This window comes from Calonectris borealis, chromosome 4, assembly GCF_964195595.1.
Source record: "Calonectris borealis chromosome 4, bCalBor7.hap1.2, whole genome shotgun sequence".
Taxonomy (NCBI): Eukaryota; Metazoa; Chordata; class Aves; order Procellariiformes; family Procellariidae; genus Calonectris; species Calonectris borealis.
The window spans coordinates 13,552,045-13,571,758 of NC_134315.1; the positions used below are offsets into that span (position 1 = coordinate 13,552,045).

General features: G+C 42.5%; 1 protein-coding gene across 1 annotated transcript in view; it reads right to left on the minus strand.

The window, feature by feature from the left end:
* SORCS2 (sortilin related VPS10 domain containing receptor 2) overlaps positions 1-19,011 on the minus strand; it is a 591,861-nt gene extending 572,850 nt beyond the window's left edge. Inside the window, exon 1 of the mRNA XM_075148660.1 lies at positions 18,661-19,011. Coding sequence (XP_075004761.1) covers positions 18,661-19,011 — 351 coding nt within the window. The remainder of the gene's footprint in view (positions 1-18,660) is intronic.
* Between the last annotated feature and the right edge of the window lie 703 nt (positions 19,012-19,714).

Consider the following 19,714-nt stretch of genomic DNA (forward strand, 5'->3'; position numbering starts at 1 on the left):
TTCTCCTGAAGCCCAAAAGATGCAAAAACAACCAGACCCACCTCGTTTGCCATTTCTGCAGGAACCGCATCATGTTGCAACCACCGCCAGTCCTCTGTAGAGAAATCACAACTCACCTGGAGTCTGTCTTTGAACTGACACGGAAACTACGGAAACGGAGGCTTACGCTATTGGCAATGTGAGCAAAATGTCCTACTTTAGGCATTTGCTCAGGAGAAAGACTGGCTTTGGATCAATTCCAGACCAAATGGTTTGAAAAACGTACTCGATGTCCAAATACCTTGATTGGAAAGCTGTTCAAAGTTTGTTCAACACTGTTCATTTCCATCAAACACTAAGTTTTTTCTTTATTCAATTTCTCTTCTTTAGCAGCATGTTACAACCTGGTGTAATCAGCATTAGCTCAACATTGGCCAAGTGTAGCAAGAAGAGTCCACGTGAGCATGGTTCTTTGACCGTAGTGCCGTAGTTAAAGCTGACATAAGTTAACAGGCTTCTCGTGGCTCCTGGGGAGCAGTTGTCCAGGGTCTGCCCATCCCAGCCTCACTTAGAAAATTTTACAAGAGAACACACTGTATTTCATTTATATTTATCTGTGTTTTCAAAGAACAGCAGGTCAATCTTCTACATTAAATCTACAAACTACAGAGGCAAAGTAAGTGCCTGAAACCACCTGCATATATAGTTTCACATACAGCACATGCACAAAACCAAATTTCTGTGTGAACATGAAGTTGAAAACATACAGACTGGGAAAGCACAAATTTCATCAGAACTTTTTCCAAATCTAGTGGAAAGCAGTTTTATACAAAATCACTCATCTGAAGTCCAGCTTAGAATGAGCACACAGCTCTTCAGAAATAGAGGGCAGGATACTGCCCGCTAGTGCTATTACATGTTGCTTTTCTGACCACATTTGACAGAATAAGCCTGCATGCCGCCACCACCCCAAAATATGACTAGGCCTGTCTAAGACCAAATTTCATCATTAAATCCAGAAACACCTCACCTAAAGAGCAAAACTATGATTTAACTATTCAGTGCTTGGACAAACAAATTTTCCATTGCGTCTATTTCTACAGAAGCAGAAATTTACTATTTCCACAGAAAAAGCTGCAGCCTTCAGTTCTCGCCAGAATATTCCCTTCATATTTAAGAAACCCAATCAACATTCTCAAAGGCTCCAATTTCAGTGCAAGTTACATGTCTTAATTTTATTTAAATGTCTTCTGGAAACTATTGAACATCCTCTCCTTCGATTTCTTACAGTATGTCTCAGGCATACACAGGGAACTGCCCAGGAATACACTGCAATACCAAACATACTTCTGATTCGGTTTAGTTATGTTAACAAAGCACAGCCATCCCAGCTGAATTTGCCTTGTAGATAAGGTATAAGCAGCACTGCTTAGTATGCTTCACAATTGCCTCTAACAAGGTTTGAATGAAGGGAAGAACAAATACAAACAAAATTATCTTACTTCCTATTGCACTTAAATTTTGACAGACTGGAGACTTTCCAAATTCTCCTAGTATTTTGCGGTTAATAGGAAAATCCAGTCTGCTACCAATGGAGAACAGTCCAATTAAACACGTTAGCTACTGAAGAATTGTCATCTCTGGAGCTGCCTTGAAGCATGATGAGTCAACAAATTTGCCTGTTAAGGAAGCATCATATATATAATGACTAAAGTATGTGACATTAGCAAAGACCCTTCAAGAATGAAAAGTGATACAAACTGCTGCAAGCTTTGCTTTCTAAACTTCTGATTGTTCCTAAAGATGATGCAAATAAAATTAGTCTAAACCAATTCATTTTTCCAACATCTGCTAAGGTCTCTTACAAAAGTCTATCCTTAGGGACAGTTTGTCACATCACAAAATGATGACATTTGTGCCACAACATGCTGACATTATACTATCCCATCAACAAGTAAATGTCACAATTTGTGACATAAACACTGCCCTATGACAACCTTTGTTAGCCTCAATGATACTCTATACAAATATTTGACCATGTAATGCAAATAGAATCAATAACACCTTTGGGACCAAAGCAGAGGAAGTCTGTTCCCTTGTGTAAGCCAATGTCAGCTTATTTGCTCCTAATTCTACAGTATCAGAAAAGCCACAGTTGCTACATGCTCTGATCCAGCGACACAAAAACCCTACTTCATATCCAAACAAGAACAGTCTGACACACAAGGAGTTAGGTCATTGCAACAGTCAGGCTAAATGAAGCAGTAACAGAACTCTACAGTCAACATCTTTAAGCCGTAATAGGGAAGGGTGAATCCAAATTAGCCTTCTAATTATCCTCTCTTTAACTTGACTATTTAAGCCATTACCTAAGTTACACATTATAGTGCCCTGAAAATTTTTATTATAGAACAGACCTGCTTTGCTGCACTACTGTTCCTTCACCAAAAAATTGAGGGAGAAGAGCAAAAGCACCATGGTTTTTTCCCCATGTAAATATAATAATGACACCTACTAAAACTGTGTGTCATTCCTCAGAATTATTAGTGTGCATGTGGTTCAGAAACTACAAAAAGCAGCTGGGTATGCTAAAAAATTACAAATAAAATTGATCGTGTTTTGTTATGAGGATGTGCCTCATGCTGTTAGGAATGAGAGATGAGAGATCCCTCCTACTGCTTTTGGGGCTTAAATACCTCTTAACTAATATGGTGACTAGTATGGTTGCAGCACTAGCCCAAGGATCTGATCCAAAACACACTGAAGCCTGCTGTTGCCTTTTACAGGCTTTGGGTTCAGTAATACTGTATGGAGTACCATTGCTCTCATGGCTAAGTGATAGCAGAGTGCATCAGTGAATTCAGAAAAATGAGACTCTGATATAGGGAGCCTTCTTCAACAGGAAGTGATGAGGACTCAGGTCTCATTTCTCTCTATTGAATTGATTGCCTGTGCCAGGAGATTGATGCAGAAATCAATTCACTCATGCCAGCTGGTTTCCCTCTATCTGCAGTGATGGTAAGTTGATCGGGATATTAGTTTCCTTCAGCTGATGTGCCTTTCATATGTAACATGCTGACCCTAGTGATGATGAACAAACCAATACAGCAGCTAGAAAGATTAAATTAACCAATCCGTAGAAAGGAAGGTAGGGGACTAAGGAGTGTGAGAAGACAAAGGCAGGCAAAAAAACAACAAACCTCTGCTTAAGCTAACAAGCTTGCTTTTTCTAAAAAATTCGATAATATAGAAACATTTAGGGAAAAAATTGAAGAGGAAAAACAGTAAGAAAGAACAGAGTGGAATTCAACATTTAAAATATAATTTTTGTGATATTACCTGTTTCTGATTACTTTTCCCCATTTTGTAGGCTCCTGCACCTCTTCTTTTCCCTTGCTGTGAACACTCCACTAACTGTGAGACAAATCAAAGCTAAGAATTCTTCCATAATGGGTGAAATTTAAGTCAATGAAATGGTGCTGCTCTACTCTAGCTGAGAAATCTAATCACAGCTCGGGTTCCCATGGAGCCTACAGTCAGTCCACTATAATTGAATGTTGTTATTGATATCCTTCAATCCAATATTAAAAATGAAAAGAGAGCACTAGAAATCTTTATTTTAAAATCATGAACTATTTGTAAATAAGAATGAGCAAGATTTTCAAAATTCACCTTCAGCACTTCTTAAAATCTAAGAAACTTGATCATGCCTGTTTAATAATTGACCTTAAAGTAACTTAAGAGAAAAGGTTCAATTTTCATTTTAACAGAATCACCAATTTTTACTGAACAAAAAACTAGCTTAATTATGCCATGCAAACTTGGAACTAACAAGCAGCATTTCTTGTATGTATCAAAACAACTTTATTATACAGCACACCAGAAGATCAGCTGTTGTAAAGTCAAACGCTGAGACATCAAAGGCATTTTTTAATACTTAGAAAGGGTGAGACATTTGAATACTCTCAGGTAAACTTTCATAAATTAAAAATGAGACTCACTTGTTGATAGGAACATATACTGTATTGGTTATGTACCAAGAGAATAATGGTTTGAATTTAAAATTAACCCTGGCTCAGATGAGGTTGTCCATTTAACAAACATTTATTCAATTTTAAATAACCAAGGAAAACATTCAGGATACTTAGTACTTTTTCCGTATGATAGTACCATCATCCAACACTTCAAAAAAGATGCTTTAATAAATTTCATAAAAACAAAAAGACATCTAAAAACTACTTTTGCCATGCATCTTTCTTTCTAGAAACAACATTCACTCAAGAGAAATAGTACTCTTTAAACTTCCCAGATTGGTGAGAAACTTACAGTAGAACAGAAGTACTTTGTAAATTATGTGTTGATAGGACTACTTGTTATTTCATATAATTTGCTGGAATTTAAATCAATATAGTAAGAAATGGTTTTGAAATTCTAAAATGTAGCTACAGAGCCACAAAATCTACATCACTTAGAGAACATACCCCCAAATTTGAACTCATTTAGGTTTGGGGAAAGGATGATGTAATCAATAGAAATTCAGTCCTAGCAATTTTGGTTAACTAACTGCTGCATTTAAGTACATAAGCTCATCTTCCCCCTCATTTTCATGTTTATAAACAAGGTATGTTTCTTGCACCTGAAAAGCTTTTACAGTTACCCCTGAGCCACAAATTGCTGTTAGCCAGAAAAGCTCTGGCGAAGGATCACAAAATATTCATCTGAGTCTGATGCTCTTCCCTAGATATCCACAGGTCTAGCCTAGTACAGACATTCTTATGTTCTTCTTAGAAGTCATTCCCATAAGACAGTATCAATTTCATGTTAGATAAAAGCACTCTAAATCTGCTCATCTTCTTTCACTCCATGAACTGTGGTGACTGTGCAGCAAGTGCACTTGCATCAGAGAAACAAGCTATGCCAGAAACCAAGACCTTAGCACTTTCCTGCTTTTTACTCCCATGTTTTCAAGGCTCAGCTAAAGCCACAGAGCTTGCATATGTTAGCTGCAGAGTTTCTCTCCCACAACAGCGTCACATTCATTTGCTCTCTTTGGTTTCCTCAGCTTGCGTTTGTTTTCAAAAGAAGCTTCATTCATTTAAATTCCTGCAATAAGTAACAGCTTGTAAATATTTAATTTCATTTAAAGGAAAAAGAATTCATTGCCTATAGGTTGCAAAAAGTAGTAACGAGGCATACTTGGCAAAGTCATGTCAGAATGACATCACCCAAATATCAGAATGACATGCACTAATATCTGAACTTAATCCAGACATTAAAATCCACAGTAATAGACATTTCAGAAGTTGTGTTTTGTTCACAAGACCTCATTTATGCATTAAATCTATCACTGAATAGATTATGATTATTTTCCAATTAAACCTGGATGAGCAGCAGCGTAATTCGTAATTCCAGTGATGGGTGTATACAAATTCTTACTAGATGGCATGTGCAGATTACAGAACTGGATGACTGGAAATGGGATTCTGAGTCTTTCATTTCTAATTATGCTCATTTAAACTCACCCAGAAGCTTGACACAGAAGCAGTGTATTTCACTTCATGTCCCCAATCCAAGACTAACCCTAGGTGAGTTTAAGAGATCACTTGACAGCTTTAGGCTGGGGGCATGAGGTGAAATACACTGCTCCTGGGCCAGTTTCAATTTAGATTATGTATTTTGGGGACAATGGTTTTTTTAAACATCTGCTGTTGCTATCCTCTAGAGCTACATATACTGCCGTGAACGCAAGATTTCCTCAAGCAATGCCGTGCAGTCTGTCCAAGCCTGCAGACAACATGTGACCAAGTGTGAACATCTATATTCACTGGAATGGCAGCTCCCAAACTGATGACATGTCTGTGTCATTACTAACCATGTCTTTGAAGATCGTTTTTCCCAGATGGAACTGGGAAGATGATGCTATTTAAGCCCTCAGGGGTGAGAAAGGTGATTTAATACAGAGAAGGAAATGAAGGCAGAATAACAAAGAAGACACATAGAGACAGCGAAGAGAAAGGAGGGAGGAGGAATGAGACATACAAAAAAGCAGTCAGAAAAGTAACAAACAAAGGCCAGATGCAGAAGTTGCCTAAAGGGGAGCAGAGTTTCTCACTGAGTGATAGTGACTGTGACAATCAGGTTCAGTTAATAAATACAAGTCTATTTAGTTGCTACAAAAAATAAAAAGCTTGCATATTTTGTGCAAACCCTCCACATACAACAGACTGTGGATCAAAGACTGTGAACTCTTTATATTATTTCCTGGCACATAGTCTAAGCCTAAATGTGAATTTCAGTGCTCTCATCTCAATGGGCTTGACTTCTGAGCTACCGACCCCTGTGAAACATAGCGCTGGACTGAGTCCTGCTCCCTCAGGGAGCCTCAATATACTTCACAAAATACAGCAATGCAATAACCAGACTTGCTGGCAGTTTCTGCAAACAAGATAAAGATTATATCCTTCTCTAGCCTTACATTCCCATCTTCAGTAACAGTCTCTTTGCAGTCACGAACATTAGAGCCAAGATGTAATCCCTCACAATAATATGGACATTGATTCAAACAGGAAGTGGAGGGTCTTCTTTTCATGCAGCTCTAGTGTTCATAAAACATCTCTTGCCTCAATAGCGCACACAAAGCAGCTCAAACATTCCTGCATGCTTCCAGACTGACCAAGCCGAACCAAGTCCACCCGCTGACGAAGAAGCTTGTCTTTCATTCAATTCTTAAGTTATGCCAGTTTGTGCCAGTTTAAGAAATGGCTTTTCTGCAGTTAGCTAAACTAAAAAAAACATTTTATATTGATAATTTACCAGCTAACAACCTAGTTCTCACACTGATTATATATGGTAGCCTGATATCAATCATCTCCCTCCTCTCCCCCAAGGGTTTTTTAAATAAAGAAATGGAACATAGGGCACAAGGTGCTTATACAATGAATTTAAAAATCACTGTCTCTTAAGAGGTCTCCAGGAGCAATGAGATTATTAAAAGGAATACCAAGGTTCAAAGCCCTCTAAATGTAGCCCACTTTATAAAAAAAAATCTGTTTTAAAGCAGTTGGAAGAGAAGGAAGGAAGGAAAAGGAGATCTTGTTAGTGGCCCTCAGTGCTCCGCACAGTAGCCCTTGAGAGATACTGCATGAAGATGAACATATGTATTTCATTATAAACTGAAAACGTGTTCGCTGAACTACATCTTACAATTTTTAAGCAGAGGTGCCTGATTCAGCCTATACGCAGGGGAATACTTTCCTTCTGCATCTTCCTTCACAGAAGCTGTTGGGAGCCAACAGCTTAATCAGTGAAACACAGAGGGGGTTTCATGGAGCTACAAAATGCTGTTCAGCTGATGCACAACATACTTTCCTGCTTCTCTTCTTTACAGTAGTTTTAGGCAGAGTTTAATAATAATATCTGTGACCCAAAAGAAATTTAAAACATTGATAGTGGGCTGCTTGCTCCAAAAATATGAGCACTTTTGCTCCATCCACACATCCTCCTCCCTCCTGCACGTGCTCAGCAGCACTTCAGTGGATGTCACATACAAGACAGGAAAAAATAACTCTGGATTCTTTCATATTTGTTTTTTCCTATCAGGCTGGGAAACCTCAAAAAGCACAGTATCTGGTCTCAGCTGACTCTGCCAGTACAGGCCTCCTTCATCCAGGGGGAAAGGAAAGCTCAGGACCACCAATAACAGCTTCCCAATTCTCTACCCCCAGCACCAGCACAGGCAAGGGCAATCAAGGAGTTCACTGTCAGTCCTCCATAGTCTGTCACTGGTGCTCAGGACACAACTCCCACTCCAAAGCTATATACTCCCAACATAGATGTTTTGCATAGTTTCTGTTTAGCTTGTACTTCTCACTCAGGGCAAAGAACATGTTTCAAGACTGCTCTCAAGGCAGCTGAGACCTTTTGGCATGCTTGCCATTATGTGGTTGGGTAACAGGCAGGGAAACATAAGAAACCACTGATTAAAAGCCAAACAAATTAGCAAAATAAGAAATGGCCCTCTAAATCAAAAGCTGCAATTCTGAAGTCCTAGTGCCTGTGGGGGGGCATCTGAGCCTGGGAGAGAAAAGCTTTTTAGTTCATATGCCTGTTTTTTTCTATGCTTTAACCACATGAAATACCACAATACCCAAGACTCCAAAGTCCTATACATATCAATTAAACTTGTGCAGTTTCCGAGACTAAAATGAGAGAGGCCAGAAGGAATGATGTTCACATAGCGTAATCACAAACCAGTATGTAGCAGCCAAATCTGATGTGAACCCTTACTAGTCTCAACAGGGCCCCATAAAGTGCTCAGAAAGAGCACAGTGGGACCACCCTAAAATCCAGCTGGGAACTTAGGTGTAGAAGTATGTTAATACCAACCTGTCATGGAGTAGGATACTGGGGTTTATTTAGTTAAGAATCACCAAGATTAGAGCCTGTAAGTACAAACACACAAACACATAGCAGATCCCAATCATTCGATTTTGACTTCCTTTCCCACTGGGGAGATCATCTGAGGTTGAGGTGAGTTGGGCAAAAGAGAGTTAGTGTTTCTGTGCCATGCAACTGCATGTGGTTATGGGTCTCCAGCGTCACCAGCCAGGTCTCTGGGCATCTCCAGGCATTTGCTGCTGCAAATCTCCCTGGAGTTCACCCCATGAGCTCTGTAACAGACTGAATGTTGGAGCACTATGTATGTGCACTACCTCCTGATGGGTCCCCATTGCCTTGTGGCGGTAACTGATTGGCAAAGATCTCTATGCAGCCAGAAAGTAATCCACCTGCCGCTGGCATGTGTTGCTTTTGTGTTTTATTTCTGTTTTTATGCCTCATCCATGGAGGCCCTCAAAAACCATGCATAAAAAAGAGCTGCCCATACAAAAGGGGTTCACAAGTTCCCTCAGGCTTACTCTCTTATCTCTACCCATGTTAACACTGATGCCTACTTATGCTGAACACCCAACACAATACCTAGGAGCATAAAAGAAGAACAGAGAAAAGAATATTCTGCTTTCCATAAATGGCAAAATTTAATGAGTACTGCTGCAGATTTAGATGCCTTAGACTCACAGGTGGTTCCAATCCTCTGAAAAGAGCAAGTTACAAGGTATTTTTCTGCTAGCAAACACAGGAAAAGTATCTTATTGAACTTAGACCCAGGAGGATTTTATGGCAACCTACCATCCCCTGATACAATTGTGTTTTCAATGAAGAAACAACTATTTCTTCAGAATCAGTCACATCTAACACTGTGAAACACTGCCCAAAGCTCAAAGAGTGATTCCAACATATTCCTCTAACCCTTCAGCTCCATTCCCTTGGGCATCTGTCTTGCAGTGACAATTGCTGGTGGAGGCAAGTGTGGGAATGCATTAACCATAAACAGGCCATTCTTCAATACCTTTTCTCTACTGTAGTTCTTCAGTTAGGGAGGCCAGGCTATGCACTGCTAGAATTTACAGGTGGAACAGCTCAATCCTCAGTCATCAGCATGATTATTTATTGGTATTACAGATGCATCTAAAATGCCACCAATTCAGAGCACAGCCCCAGTACACCACATCTTGCTCATACACGTGCAGGGGGAAGACTGCTCCTTCCCTTTGGCACTTTCAGTCTGGGGAGCAGAGAAGACACAGTAACAGTGATAAAAAATGTGTTTTCACAGAGTGTAGCTTGCCATCTGCTAAAACTGAACACACTGGCCAGTAAATATGGGCCTACTGCTCAGTAGGAATAAGGACATGTCCCGGTAGTTGGTACTTGCAAATACACTTCTACGACACTTCATGCAGTTTTACTGTACCTCTGATGAGCTTCCAAAGACCATGAAAGAAACAGATTTCATAAAGTGAATGGGGAAAAAATAAACATTAAATACATCTACTTCATCTACTAGAACAAACTTTTAACAATATTACTGGACAGTAACCACAGAAATTAGCTGTTTTGCTAAAGACCAAATTATTTAAGTGTTTTTATGACTTATCTTTTTAAAAAAAAAACACACCTACTTACTGTCCTGTGGTTTTCTTTTTAGAAAACAGAGATAATCACAAGGTCATTAGAGAGATTAGAGGGAAGCCAGAAACAAACAGTAATGTCTGTGTGTATGTACATTTCTAAAAATGTGCCAAATACACGGTAGGTAGGTACTATTATATGTCGGTACTGTCCTATCCAGATGGTGCAATTAAAGAGCTAGGAAAAGTGAGTTGTAAAAGAAAATTTTAAAGGCCAAAATAAATGTTATTCAGAGAAATAATTACTAGTCTACAAAAGTAGGAAAGGTACAAACAGCGAGAAAGAAGTACTGTTATTTCAGTATACCAGTAAACGAGGGCAGAAAAAATCATGTTAAATATAGGTTAAGTTTCACTGAAAATGTTTTTAGTCACTTAATCTTCAGTCTGTTCAATAATCTTGAAGTGCCAGAGTCTAGGCATTTAAATTAAACTGGACTACACATAAAAAGGAGCCCTGATCAAAACAAACGTCAGAACAAGCAGAGAAGTTTGCATGACTCGTGAGAGCCTTTTCTTCTCTAATTCCTACACTGTACTGTGAAACAGTCAAAGGAAAATAGAAACCATAGATGTGATTTTCTATGGTCCTGCCTCTTTTAGGTGTTTAGGTGATAATCATTACTTTAATATCAAAGTGCCCAGCTTATTTAGAACAGCAATCCTAAGAGATAGGGAAGTGCCGTTATTCTCACATTGCAGGTAGGAAACTGAGGCACAAAATCACCTATATGTAATGCAAGTGCTATTTCAGAGGATACTGGTGAGGAAACTGGCAAAGTTCCTCGGTACTCCTATTCAGCTTCAATTCAATCCAACAGCCGTTCATTTGGAACCTCACGCTCTACCTCTGGCCAAGCCTCAAATTTCCCTGAGGTATCACCATGAATACCGCAGCACTGCTTCAGAGCTTGCAGACGTGGCAACAGGGCTGCGCGGAGCATCACCAGCTCTGCCAAGGGCAGCGCACACGCTCTCAGTCCTGCAAGACACTAGTGCCTCGGCATCTCTCCTCTTTCCACAACAGCCTCACCCAGGGCTGATGAAATCCAATAGGATCCATAAACACAGCATTTCTCCACTCATCTTACCGAAGCCAGCGAGTCTAGCAGATGTGCCAGCACGCACCTACGCCACTGAGCATTCCACAGCGCACCGTGGCAACTCCCTTTGAAACACGACTTCTCACGGAAGGTGACACTGCCCTCTTCACAACACCTTGCACAACAGCACCGGGCTTAGAGTGCTAACCCAGCAGAAGGGTCTAATTCCCCCTCCTGCATCAATAGTTGAAATACACACCTCCCCGCCAGAACAGAGACTCACAATCCTTACTGCTAAAACTGTTCCAGTTTTTCTTGACGCATTGCATATCTACTGGTTTGAACAAAAGAGAGAGACAGGAAAACATACCTACAGACACACACACAGTGGGCATGTTTCTAAACTCCTGATTAACTCTCAACTCGGAGAGGAAATTTCAGGCCTTGCCCCGATGGCTGCTTATGTATGAATATTCCAAGTCATTAAGCAGGTGTTAGAGCAGCTCTTAGACTGAAACTTAGACCTTTATGTAATTTCTGTCCATGTACATCCTTTAAGCATATAATTCTGCTTCTTAAGGATGTATGCAGATAGAACTGTAATTATAAAATCTTTAGAGCTGCACTTGTATTTTTGCATTGGGGTTGTGCAATATCTACCACAACAGACTCTTAATCCATAAATGAATCTCCAACAGCCATGCTACAATAAGTAAGGAAGGAAATAATGGCAGCAGCAATAAACTCCAGATATTTGGGTTAGGGTTAACTTTAAATAAATTCTGTGTTTTATCAAAGTTTGCCATCTAGGCCCCTCTATAATAAGCAGAGAGAGATACATGCTTTCACAAGTCAACTCATCCAAGCTTTCTCAAGTACGGATGTTAAGAGTGTCAGGGGAGAGATCAATCCAGGGACCATCTCCACCTCCTTCCTACTGCAGGAGTCCAAGCTTAGACTTGAAGGCTGAAGTTAGTTAGGCACGACAAAGGATCCCATCCATTATTTCTTTCAAAAGTGGTTTTGTCATTGGTCATTTGTTAGGGTTTTAAATTATTATTACTGGGGCAGGGGGTTGGGGATGGGAATGTTCGGTAAAGTATGTGAGACTATGGGAATAAAAATGCCGAAGGAATGTTGCGGGTCATCAAGTTTCATCCTGAGCTACGGCGAGCAGTCATATACTGCAGACTACTTTCAACCTACACTTTCAGCTTTTGCTTAAAGGAATTTGTGCTTTCAGGAACTAGAAGGATCTCACTTGCACTGTACTGCAGATTATCTCTCCTTATGCTAACATCCTTTGGTCTTAATTGACAGGACCATGGAGGACTTGGCAGTGCTGGTGGACTTGGCAGTGTTAGGTTTATGGTTGGACTCTATGATCTTAAAGGTCTTTTCTAACCTAAATGATTCTACAAAAATATTTTATCTGGACGTATAAAGGGCTTGGCATAAAAACTTCCATAATCTGGGCAGTTTCACGTTTTAAATTCATAAATCAGTACACACCTCACAGAACTTCCCATTTTAGCAAAACAATTACTGTTTGTCTGAAAAGCTCATCATTTTCCCCTTCTGTACTTTCAAAAAGAATCTACTAATCTATTGAATTTTAATAAAATCAAAAGGGATGTTCTCATTTCTTTCTGCAAAGATCTGTATCAGTAGATTCCTAACACTGCCAAACTTGGGAAGAATGCATTATGTTCCCACTGTGAACCTGCTACCAAGAGCCTAAACACTTACCTAATGATTGGTATTAAGGCAGATTTGGTTTATCATGCACATGTTATACATCAGCAGTACCAGAGATAGGATTTCAATCCAGTGTCTGTCTTCAGTGTTCATTGTGAAATTTCCCTCCTAGATTTAAACTCTCTGAGCTTGTCCCAATGTCAGCACAGTAGTACCTACTCATGCTAAGGCTGCTAGTAGCTTGCTCCTAAGCAAACCAGGCAACACCAGTTAAACCAGCAAGCCAGGTAAAACCAGCTATGACTCCAGGGGTGGAGGGCTACACATGGAGGAGGACTTTCAAGCATGTTTGAAACACACACTTATTAATTAAAGTATGTATCAATTTTAAGTGTCTACTTAGGGGACGAGAAGAGGTGCTCTCTCTTTTCTTTAGCAGCTAGAATTTGCTGAAATGTGGAGAGAGCTCAGCAGTCAGCGACATGACTAGCAAGCTGTAGGGCTGGAAAAGAGGGAAAGCAGAGGCCGGTAGAAGCAAATAAATGAAGTAAGCCATAAACTTTGTATCATGAAGAAAAAAAAAAAAAGGGAAAAAAGGATGTTAAACTCCAGAATTACTTCAGTCAGATTAAAAACATTCTGCTTTCCATGTGGGATTCTGCTGTTCCATTCAAATATGATTACTGGGTTTGGTTTCTATTTGGTTTTTATCGCACTATCATCTCAAGGAATTTAAAAAAAAATCCCTATGGGAAATCTGTCTTTCACTTTGCAATATATCTGCCATTTATCAAAGGTCTGAGCCGTCACTATTTTTGACCTCCTGCTCCCTTTAGTTTCATAAAAAGTAGCCTGGCTACTCTGGAGAAGCAGCACCAAAACCTTACCACAAATGGACTTTTGCCAATTTGGGTACATAATTACATTTACCGTTACAGATACTGCTACAGTAATATTGAAGTCAATGCTTTTTATAGATCCCCTCAGCAGAATTTATTGCAAACTGAACAAAACAGAAAACCAATTAAATAAAATATCTGCCAGAAGAATACATTCAGTGATCACTGGGCTGAATAAATCATATATGCTGAAACTGTATCACGGAGGTTAATATTTTTTAAATTAAACAAAGTATCTGTATATCAAATGCAGAAAAGTCTGGATCCGCTAAAGTTTTTGTGTGTAACAATTTCTGTAGATATGCAATATCTTCCTTTCTGATACAGTGCTGCTAAATATTAAGTCTGGAAAAAATTGTGTCTATATTTATGTTTATTTTCCATAACAAAGAGCTACATGTATATGAGGGATCATGACATCAACTTACCAGACAAACAAGTGCCTGCATGGACTTAATAGTTTGACAACAAACAAAAAAAAGGAAATACTGGCACCATGAAACTGCAGACTTAGAACTAGTTGGCCGAAGTCCTGTTCACAACACTTTAGCAGTCTGCACACAGCATGAAGAGCAGCCCATGAATCAAAATCAATTGTGAATACGAGTCTCACTCTCCCCGTATTTCTGTTTTGGCTTTGATTTTTTTTTTTAATCAGCTAGTATTAGTGCACAATGGGAATTCTCCAGGAGGGTCAAAAAGAACACAGTTTTTCAAAGAAAGTTGTTTACCTAGCACAAAAAAGCTCCTATGACTATAAGGACTCTTCTAAGGAAAGACAGGGTTTTCAAAAGCTGTCATCAATTGAATATTTTTCCCCAAATCAGAAAGGGTAGTGTATTTTTAGTAAATCTGAGAACATACCTATTCAGCTTAACACATTAAGACGCTATTCTGTAAGCATGCTACCTGTATATATTCCAATGCACAACTCCATGTTACTTATCAGTTACACAAATGTCAGTCACTAGCCCTTACCAGAGTAAATGGTGCGCTGCAACACCCACCTGTCATGTCTTCAGTTTATGATATTTTAAGACTGGAAAGGAAATTAGTTCCACTTGCATGAGCCTTTGTTTGAAAGTAATAGTGCACAACAGATTTCTGTGGGCATAGGGGACAGAGAGCAGAAATACTAATTGTAGGAATTCACTAACCATAGACACTCTTGATGTTACTTGCAAAGGACTAGCTTTGCAAGACTTGCATCACCAGTGATGGTTTTAACTATGCATCCCACTGTCAAGAAAGGTCGGGGACAGGTTTATCGTTTATGGAATTTATAAATAATTAATTATTAGAGTACAAAACAAAAGTAATGAGGACACAAAACAGGAAGCAATTTGCATACTTCCCTGCACAGCTCTCTTGACAAAGCAAGGAAGCATACAGTCATCTTCCCAGTTATTCAAGCTCACATTACAATGGGTGCAACCATATATACTCAGCTGTGCTATCAAATCCGCCACTTCTCTAATTCGCAAAACTAATGGCATTACGAGAGGATAATGAAGTACACGTCAGACTTCTATAGTACAGAAAAGAAGGGGCAGGAGAGAAGACCAATTTAATTTATAGCCTCCTTAGTTTCTTTCAAGACATCTCATGCAACCAAAAATCACATGCTCCTATTATTGCGGCAAAGGAGGATTCACAAGATGTAAATAAATTTTTTAAAGCTCCATGTGCACATCAACCTAACCTCTGCCTCTTTCAAATTTATTTATTTGCCCTCGATCCACACACGAGTACTCCATGGTAGCTATTCATGCAGGTGAACATCCCTCAGAGAAGCAGCTGCCCCGTCTGCTTTTATGGTTATTTGTCTCTCCATCACGGAGCTCAAAGGAATAATCCTACTGCATATTCTTCTTCATTTATTTTACTAGGTGAGGTGTTTAAGAGGATATATGGTCATCTGGAGCCCATCACTGTCAAATTTTCAGCCACGCAGCTGTAAAGAGTAAAGGAAATAGTTTAGCTCCTTGGTTTACAAAGTGCCGAGTACCTCCAATGAGGTGCCAAACGTGCGTGGTGACACTTTAAGATTGCTTAGTGCCTCCAGAGGTTCACAGGGCCTGATCCAAAACCCCACTGTTGTGAATGACAGTCCTCCCCTTGACTGCACTGTGCTTGGGACAGAACAGTGCTTCATGGCTCAAGCCTGTGCTTCTGAGGCAAGGCAAGATTTGCCATAGATTTAAGAACGCAGGGTGAGGTGCCAGGTTTGAGAAGCACTGGATCTTAGCGCTCCTACCTCCAAACACTTAACCCAGAGTAAAATAAATATATACATACATACATAGGTACATATCTATCTATATAAACAAACACTCAAGACTACCTTAAATATGTTTTGGATCAGGTACTTATTTTCAACTGTTTTAATCTCACATACACAGAGGCAGCAAAATTCTCTCCAAACTCTTTAAGCCAATCCTGCTTCCATCGGGCTTAATGTATTTCTTCCAATCCTTTAAAAAAAAAAAAAAAAAAAAAAAGATTCTACAGACTGCCTTTACAAATCATTTCTCTCTGGAAGCCGTTGTTCAAATCAGCTCTTCTACTGGAAGCATGCAATAAAAAAAAGTTAACAAGAAAAGAAGGTGCAAAAAAATGCTGACCGTCATACTGTAAAATATCCAGCGCAAGAAGACCGGCTGCTCTCATTTGAGTTAAGGCAGCAAAGAGTCTTTCGTTACCTGGTCACTCGTTCAAATCCAGTCTTGCTTGATGGTAATCACCTGAAGGCAGGCAGAGTAAACAACATACTTTTTAAGTAACTCTGCAAAAGTATTTCTTATTGAATGTGTAAATACTGTAGAGAACGTCTGCAGGCATTCATGATGAGAGTATCATCCCGCAAGACTGAATTAGTAGATAGTAACTAAGCAAACAAAAAAGAACTAAGTTGCAGCAAAAACCGTACCCACTTTCATTTATTCTGACAGTTGCCATTTATCTTTGCTTTTGAAGAGACTACTTGGTAGTCTTCTAGTAAGTGAACTGTAGCATACTGTGAAAAAATAATAACATTTTAGCAATACAAGCCCTCACTGCAGCATCTGTTATTAAATCTTTGCAGAGAGGTGAGGAGAGACCACTAGTCATAAATGTGGATTAGCAAGGTTCTACTATATTCGTTTCAGAGTGCAGAGCGCTTTGCACGAAAGCTGTTACTTGCCTTTTATGTCAAAAAATGAACTTATGCCAACTTTTTAATACTGAATTCTTCAAGGAAGTAGTCCTAACAGCCTGCAAGCACAGTCCACAAAAAACGGCAGCAGTCTAACAGCAGAGAAATGGAGGAAGGACAGAATCAGAATAGCTGATGCTGCTGATTTGCAACATTTTCTTTTCACAGAAAACAGCCATCATCTTACACTTCCTTCCTGAGCAAATCAAAAACTGCCTTTGAAACTGTCAAGCTTAACGATGCTGACTCCAACTCTGACACCTGATTATACAAGAGCATTAACACAAGTGCTCAGTGTGCTCAAGGGAATCACTGCAGCCTCACCCGTGGAGCCTTAGCAGCTCCACATCCTGGGTGACTCCCTATCAAAACAGGCAAAAAACAGGACTTGAGATCCCAGAGAAAGGATGATAATTCACATACTTCTTATGAGAAGTACATACTTATGAGAAGTACAACACAAGCTCTCTGAACTGAGCCAAGTTTAAGTGAACTTTATGCTAAACTCACAAAGTTCAAGCAGAGTCAGAGCTTAGCTGAACTGTAGTAAAAACACCCAAAGAGTTTTCCAGAAACACTAAAATCCTCCAGGAGAACGTTGATCTTGAGCCTTTATAATGATACTTTCCTGTCTATGAAGTTACACAGACAGTGCAAGGTGCTATGTAATATTTACCTATGACGCCCACTCTTACAATATAATGTTTCAGTGAAGGATAAATTAGAAGCAGCAAATACCTGAAACCACCCGTGCAAACACACAACCATTAATGGCTCGATACATAAAGAAATGAAGACTAGCTGAAATTGAAAATGAGTTAAAAATAGATTATGGGTGCTCACCGTGAGAGCTGCTGTCCAAAACAGATAATTAAATAATAAAGGCAAGGCACACCACTTTAACTGCGAAAAGTTGTGAACACTGATGCTCTAATGCAATAACACAGGTCCCACCGCACGATTTTTATCCATCGATGAGGCTGTAAAAATCCTCGGAGAGCTGCTCTATTCCTGGACATTTGCGGGAATCCCCCCACGCCCCCGGCGGGGTGAAGCCCCGGGCCGTGCGGGGGAGAAGCCCGCCCGGCCCTATTCCTCTCCGAGCACCGCCCGCGCCGTGGCGGAAGCTCCGCGCCCGCCGGGCGGATCCCCCGCGGGGCCGCCCCGCCACCCGCTCCTGCCGCTCGCCTCCACCCCAAGCCCGGGACTGGGGTTTATGTGATTCTCGTTTTGGTTTGGGTTTTTCTTTCCCCGGCGCTTGAGGAGGGAGAGCGCGGCGCGGGGAAGATTACACGGGGATGATTGAATCGAGGTGAATCGATTAAACCTCGACAATTTAATCTGGGACTTTATGCGGGGCTGGAGGAGATAATCGCCGCGCCGCAGCTCGCCCCCTGCCTCTCCTTTACCCGGAGATCGTCGCACAGCCCCGGGGGCACGCCGGTCGCACACGGGGCCAAGCCCTCCTCCTCCTCCTCCTCCTCCTCGCAGCGCGGCGCACACCGCGCACCCGGCCCCGCTGCAAGATGCGCGCTCGCAAACTTTCCAAACTTCTGGGGAAGTGCCGGAGGGTGCGCGGGTCCGGCCCGGCACCTCACCGGCTGTCGGTGCGCTGCTGGCCCCGAGAGCGGCCCGCGGGGACCCCCGCGCCCCCGGCCGGGCAGCGGGCGGCGAGAGCAGCGCGCTCCGGCCGCACCGAGCCCGGCAGGCTGCGCCCCGCAAGTTGGGAGAGCAAAGCAATGGTAAGGACAGGGGTAAGGGCAGGGGTAAGGGCAGGGACCCCCCCACACCCCGCCCGCACTGCCCCTCGCACTCACGCTGCTGTTCTCGCCCGTCCAGTGCACCATCGCCTGGTTGTGAGACGCGTCCCCTTTCAGCACGAAGGAGGTGCTGATGAGGGAGACCTGCTCCCGGCCCGCCGCCGAGGATGCTCTCCTGGAGCGGTTGCCCCCCGCCGCCGCCCCGCCGCCGCGCCGTGGCTCCGGCGGGCTGCGCGCCCCGCGGGTCAGGGCTCCGGGGCGCGGGCGGCCGCAGGGCTCCGCGCAGCGCAGCGCGGCGGCGGCGCCCAGCAGCGGCGGCAGCAGCAGCAGCAGCAATAGCAGCGGCGGCAGGCGGGCGGCCCCGCGCGCAGCGGCGGCGGCGGACACGCGTGGCCCGCCGTGCGCCATGGTGGCTCTCCGGCGTGGTAGTGACAGGCGGGGAGGTGGCGGGGAGGGAGACACCGCCGCGGAGGGCGGGGGCGGGGGAGGGTTGTAACCGGAGCGGGGCTCGCGCGGCAGCGGCGTGCGCGGGGCTGCGCCCCCAGCCGGGGCGGCGCCGCCATCTGCTGGCCCGCGCCGAAACGCCGGGCGGCGCGGGGGCTCTCGCCCACACGGGCACACGCGGGGTCACGGGCACCCCCGCCCGCGCCCCGGGTGAGCAGCGGCGCGGACAGGTCTCTGCCGGCGAGCGGGGACGACCCGGCATCGGCAGAGCCCGCTGCTTGTGAAGTTTCACGCTGAGCGCCGGGGAAAGGCTTTTCGAGAGCTCTCCGAGCAAAATTCACGCGGCCCCTCGGGGCGGGTGCGCTGCAGACCGAGGGTCGCTGGGGGCGAGCACGCAACCCCTGCCTCTGCCGGCACAGGGGATGGCCCTGGTTTGGCCGCGCGTCCCAGAAGGCTGCAGTGGAAAAGTCAGAAGGGGTCTGTTGGTCAGCAGCTGGAAGCCGAGGAACAAATGAAGCAGGTGCAAAAATAGGATTCTTGCTATTAAGACAAGAAGTGCCTCCCTGGAGAATGGGAGCCCATCCTTTCTTCAGCCCCTCTAGGAGGCACCAGGCTCGTCACCTGCATTGTCCAGAGCCAGTCGCTAATCCAGTATTTCCCACTGTGG